The following is a 6,000-nucleotide window of genomic DNA, read 5'->3' as shown; positions in this document are numbered from 1 at the left end:
GCCGATTCTGCCCCGGCCATTCCGCCGCCACTCTCCACCTTTTAAGTGGGAAGTTTGTTTTTTTTAGTATTATTTCAGTAGCAAATATTTTCCATAATTTCTAGGCTGATACAATTAAAGCTAAAGGAGAGGGGTGTAAATTATACCTCCCTGCAACCGGCCTCGCCCCCCCCTTCCCCCCCACCCCGGAGTAGCTGGGGGCTGGAAATCTGAGGATTTGCAATAATTAAGGCAAATAGTTGTTTTTGTTTGGGAAGAAAAACAGCCCGGTGCTCGTAGAGAGAAGGCAAGAAAAAACATAGAAAATGTTTTCCTTCCAATTACCGAGAAGGGGGGAAGAAACAGCCGTTAGATGCAAAGCGGGCACTGGGCTCCGCGCCGGGAGACGTGCAGGGACTCGGCCCGGAGCGCGCTGGGAAGCAAACGCCGTCGGGAACTGGGTTAACTGGGCTGTTTCCTACTGCTCCCCCCATTTTCCAGCAAATTTGATCCGTGACCTCCCACAGCTCCAGTGGAGCGTGGGCTGGGATGTACTGGGATGTACTGGCCTGCCCTGGGCTGAGCTGGGTTGTGCTGGGATGTACTGGGCTGAGCTGGGATGTACTGGGACGTACTGACCTGCCCCGGGCTGAGCTGGGTTGTACTGGCCTGCCCTGGGATGTGCTGGGCTGCACTGGGGTATGCTGGAATGTACTGGGCTGCACTGGGATGTACTGGGTGGAGCTGGGATGTGCTGGTATGTCCTAGGCTGCACTGGAATGTGCTGGGATGTCCTGGGCTGAACTGGGTGGAGGTGGGATGTCCTGGGCTGCACTGGAATGTGCTGGGATGTTCTGGGCTGCACTGGGTGGAGCTGGGGTGAGCTGGGATGTGCTGGGCTGCACTGGGATATGCTGGAATGTACTGGGCTGCACTGGGTGGATCTGGAATGCACTGGGCTGTACTGGGCTGAGCTGGGCTGCACTGGGGGGTCCCCTGCTCCCCGTGTGCCCCCCCTCCACCCCATCGAGATCTGCACCGCTCCCTGGAGCAGGAACCTGGGAAACGCCTGGTGCTTGGAAACCCATGGGATTCTCCAGCTCCATCCCTGGGTCTAACAGAGGTCCTGCCTCCCCCCCCGGTGCCGGTGCCTCCCCCCGGTGCCGGTGCGGGGCTGGAGCAGAGCCCGCTGTGGACACCGGGTGTTTCACCTGCTCATGGTGTTGCTCGGTTGTTTGGGCTGAATTTCTCCGTCGAGGTGTCTTTTCCTGTAATTTCAGCCAAATTTGTTTAGCTGTTTCCAAGAACAAAGCTGGGGTAAAAGACCTTTTTTTTTTTTTTTTTTTTTTTTTTCTTAAATTGGGTTAAAATATTCTTGTGACCTTTTCTTTCCACAGCCCGAGTGCCGGGTGCCTGGGAGAAGGGACACGGATGGCATGGGGGGGGTGGCAGCTCCCTGCCGGCTGCATCCCACACTCCAGCCGGGAGCCCGGACCAGGAGAGGGCTCGGAAGTTTGCAGGGAGGAGCCGGGGGGGGCCAGGGGGTGTCTCACAGGCTGTGTCCCCACTGGGTGGCTGGAGCTGGGGGCAGCCGGTGTCCCCGACATCCCTGCCACCAGTGATGGAACAATTCATCAGCCTAAATGAGGCCAAATGGGGAAAAATCTGGAGGTTGGGGGTGTTGGGGGAGCCCAGCCCTGAGCTCGCCTTGTGGTTTGGGGGGGGGGAGGGAGGGAGTAACGGCCTGTCCCCAGTCCAGACCTGGGAGTGATCGGGAGGTTATGGAAAATCCGGCTCAGTCCCTCGATGCCGTGGCCTGAGCCGGGCTGGGATTCCCGTCCTCTCCTGAGCCCCCATGGATCCCCCCGGTCTCCTCCTTTTCCAGGTGCCCGGTGAGGAGCCGCCGTGCTCCCTTCCCGCTTTTGCCTTTCTCACTTACGTTTGAAATTTAAGGGTTTTGGTTTTTTTTTGATCTTAACTGGCATTTGCGAGTCTCCTGCCGGCAGCCGCCATCCCGCTGCGGGGAGGTTCAGCCTCGGGGAGCGGGAACCAGTTCCCCGGCAGCTCCCGCGCTGGTTTGGCAGCGGGGGACACGTGCTTGGCCTCTGCTGGTGGTCCCGCTCCCGCTGGGCACCCCCCGGTACCCCCAGGAGAACCACGTCAGACCCCCTCGGGGGCCGAGGGGCACCTCAAGCGGGGTTATTAGGGAGCTTATCCCGGGTTACTCCTTCGGGATGTTTGCCTTCGGTTTTGGAGCGCAGCCGAAGCCCCCGGCGCGGGGGTTCCCCAGCACGACCCTCGCCGTGAGCAAACCAGACGGAACCCCAACCTCAGGAACCCCGTGGTGGGTGGGCTGGGTCGAGGTCCCCCTCTTCCAGCAGGGCCCATCCCACAAACGCTTCTCCCAGCATCCCTGGGAAGGTTTTCCCATCGATGGTCCGGCATCGGGGGCTTCAAATCCTGGAACAGCCCCGTGGTGGGCGGCGGAGGCTCCATCGCTGCCGAGATGGGGGTCCTCTCTGGAGGTCACCTCTGGAGGTCGCCCCCCCCCAGGGCTGTACTGCTTGGCCGGGGGCTCCCTTCGCCGTCCCCAGCCACGTGCCGGGGAGGGACCCCCGCTGGCCCCGTCCAGGTGCCCGGAAAGGCTTTTAGTGGCTCGGCTTGGCTTGATAAATGAAAACAAATAAAGGTGATGGAGAAGGGGAGGGGTTCATGAGAGCTTCCCCGGCCGGGGGAGGCTTCGGTAGAGAAACCTCTCGTCGGGGGTGGGCTGAAGGGAGGGGGGTAACCTTGTGGGGGAGGATGAGGAGGGGGATGAGGAGGGGGATGCGCGGGGGGGGACGCCCCCGCAGCCTTATTCCAAAATAATTTCTGCCTTTATTTGTTTTGCTTTTGGGTTTTTTTGTTTTGGTTTTGTTTGGTTTTTTGGGGTTTTTTTGGGGGGCGGGCACCGTTCACGGGGTTTTTCAAAATAGATTTTTGCTAAATAGATAACGACGCCGGTGATCCGTCACTCATTTCTCCCCCACGGACACAGGGGAGGTGTTTCACGAGGGGCCTCTCCCTGCCTTTTGGCGCTGCCGGACTCGGAACTAAGAGCAGACGAGAGGGAGAGAGATTGACACGGATACCGGGATGCTGAGGCGGAGAGAGAGGGAGGGAGCGGGATGCGGGGAAACGCCTCGGCCGCTCGCTCCCGGCGACTCCAACGGGCGCCTCCATGAATCCAACTGGATGCGGGTTTGCATCCCGAGGAGCTCCGGGGACACCTCGGTGGCCAAAAAAACACCCGGGGAGGGACCCGCCGTGGTGACGAGGAGGAGGGCTCGGGGTCCACCCGTGTCTGCCCATCCCCGGGCACCAACGGCCGCTCCTGAATGGAGTTTTCTGAACTCTGGGGGGGGCCCGGGGGGGGGGGCTGGGGTCCTGCCCCAGCGAGTACCAGCCTTCCCGGGAAGCCCGAGAAGGGCATCCTCGGTCCTGGATGTGGTGTCCTCGCTCGGGGACGTGTCTCCCCGTGCCGTGGCCGGGCAGCTCACCGGCAGCCGGAAATCCCACCGGCTCTTCCCGCCCGGCCGCGTTCCCCGGTGGAGCTCCGTCCATCCGTCCGTCCGTCCATCCTCCCCGGTGCCGCGGCAGAGCGCGGTGGCCGTCGCGAGGGCGGTGGCACGTGGTGGCCCTGGCTGGCGAGGACGCGGGGCCGGGGTTGGCTGTGCCCCCCCGGGTGTCTCCCCCCCCCCCCCCCCCCGGTGCCGTGTTGTTGACATCAGCGTTTTCCCGGCGCTGGCCAAAGGAAAGCGAGACGTTAATGCAAATTATCGTTTAATTTTATCCCTGGATCGGAGGTGACAAAATGTTTATGCATGGAGGGGGGGTGGGGGGGCTGTGCTGTGTGTGTCCCCCCCCCCCGGTGTCTGGCTGCTCCGGCCCTGCCCTTGGCCATGCCCCGGCCGCAGGACACGTCCCTGTCCCCCGTGGTGTGAGCCCCCGGCTGCCCCTTCCCAAAGGACCCCCCCACTCTGCAACCCCCCCCCCCCCCCCAAAGCAACCCCAACCCCCCCGTGCACCCTCACACCCCCCTGAGCCCTTCCCGTCCCCTAGGGAAAGACCCCCCCCCAAACCTCCCCCATCGTGCGCTGCACCCCCAGTGCAGAACCTCCCCCCGCCCCTTGCAAAGGGACCCCCACACCCTCCTGGTGTGACCCCCCCCCCATTTGCAAAGGGATCCCCCCGCCCTCCCGGTGTGACCTCCCACCGCTTTGCAAAGGTCCCTCCCGGTGCGACCCCCCCCTTTGCAGAAGGACCCTCTGCCCTTCCGGTGCGACCCCCCCCTTTTCCCAAGGTCCCCCCGCTCTCCCGGTGTGACATCCCCGTTGCAAAGGTCTCTCCCGGTGCGACCCCCCCCCGCCTTTGCAGAGGGACCCCCGCCCTCCCGCTGTGACCCCCCCTTTCCGATGGTCCCCTCCGCCCTCCCGCTGTGACCCCCCCTTTCCAATGGTCCCCTCCGCCCTCCCGCTGTGAGCCCCCCCCCGCTTTCCAGGACCCCCCCCACCCCCCGGTGCCCGCCCAACGTCCCCCCGGTGCCCGTTTCCCTCCCCCGTCCCCCCCCCCCGCAGAGGCGGGGCCGCGGTGGCGCGCGGGGCCCCGCCCTGGGAGCGGGCCGGGCGCGCGCGCGGCGGCCGCCGGTGGCAACAATGTGTCAGAGGCGGCGGCGGGGGCGGGGCCGGCGCGGGGCGGGGGCGGGGCCGGCGCGGGGCGGGGCGGGGCCGGCGCGGGGCGGGGGCGGGGCCGGCGCGGGGCGGGGCGGGGCGGGGCGGGGGGCGCGGGCGGCGGGCGCAGCATGGCGCGGCGGCACTGAGGGAGCAGCGGCCTCCCCGGCCCGGCCTTTGTCTCTCCGGTGTCCCCGCGGCGGAGGAACCCGCGCGGGGGGGGCCTGGGGCCGAGCCCGCACCGTCCCCGCTCCCCTCCCGCCGGTGCGGGGGAGCAGCACCGGGGGGTTCCGGTACCGGGCGGAGGCGGCGGCGCCGCCCGGAGGAACTTGGCCGAAGTTCGGCGGGGGTGGTGGTGGTGGTGGTGGTGGTGGTGGGGAGGTTCCCGGTACCGGGGCGCCGCGGGAACCGGCCGGTCCCCGCCGCCCGGGCGCGGGATGCGGCTGCCCCGGCGCCGCCGCACCGCGGCCGCCCCCAACTTTCCCCGCTGACGGCGCCCGGGGCCGCGGGCGATGGTGAGGGCTGGCCGCCCGCCCGCCGCCGCCCGCCGCCGGCCCCAGGGCTCCGCCGGCCGCCGCCGCCGCCGCCCCGCCGCCCCCTGAAGCGGCCGGAGCCGCGCCCGCCGCCGCCCGGGACGATGGTGCGCTGGGAGGCGGCCGCGCTGCTCGCCGCGCTCCTCGGCGTCTGCGTCTGGACCGACGAGACCGGGAAAGTTATCTCGGATCGGTACGCCGTCTACTGGAACGGGAGCAACCCCAGGTGAGGCCGGGGGCGGCGGGGACCGGGACCGGGGCGGCGGGGGCCGGGCTGCAGCGACGCCCAAGTTTTAGGCTTTATTCCCTTCCCCCCCCCCCCCCCCCCCCCCCGCACCCCGGTGAGCCCGCGGCCGCCCGCCCGGTCGGTGACAGGCGGATCGGGTCCCGGGATCCAGCCCCCGGGATGCTCCGGTAAACGGCCCCCGGGGCTCGGCGCGGGTCCCCCGCGGTGCCTCTCCGCCGGCGCTGCCCCCTCCGGCTGCCCCCCAAAGTTCTCCCGGGGCCGAGGGGGGCACCCCCGGGGGCTGCGGCAGCCCCGGGAGCACCGGCGGCGGGCGGGTCGCGGTCCACGGGAGGCGGCGGCGGAGGATGGGGGGGGAGCGGGACGGCGGGGCCCCCCCAGCCCCTCCGCGCCCAACTTCGGGGAAGTTCAAGTTCCTCCTCCCCGCCGGTACCGTCGGGTCCCCCGGTCCCTCTCCCGGGGGGGGGCTCGGCGAAGGTGCTGCGAACTCCCCCCCGGATCCGCCCGGAGGCGGCGGCTGCTGCCGGCGGCGGCC

At 67.7% G+C, this 6,000-nt stretch overlaps 1 protein-coding gene across 1 annotated transcript in view; it reads left to right on the top strand.

The window, feature by feature from the left end:
- The first annotated feature begins 5,325 nt into the window (after positions 1 to 5,325).
- EFNA2 (ephrin A2) overlaps positions 5,326 to 6,000 on the top strand; it is a 42,202-nt gene continuing 41,527 nt past the window's right edge. Inside the window, exon 1 of the mRNA XM_074164038.1 lies at positions 5,326 to 5,447. Within this exon, the coding sequence (XP_074020139.1) occupies positions 5,326 to 5,447 (122 nt within the window). The remainder of the gene's footprint in view (positions 5,448 to 6,000) is intronic.

The sequence above is a fragment of the Numenius arquata genome, chromosome 25, assembly GCF_964106895.1.
Source record: "Numenius arquata chromosome 25, bNumArq3.hap1.1, whole genome shotgun sequence".
Taxonomy (NCBI): Eukaryota; Metazoa; Chordata; class Aves; order Charadriiformes; family Scolopacidae; genus Numenius; species Numenius arquata.
The sequence above is the reverse complement of the archived record's forward strand: the minus strand, read 5'-3'. Positions and strand labels throughout refer to the sequence as shown.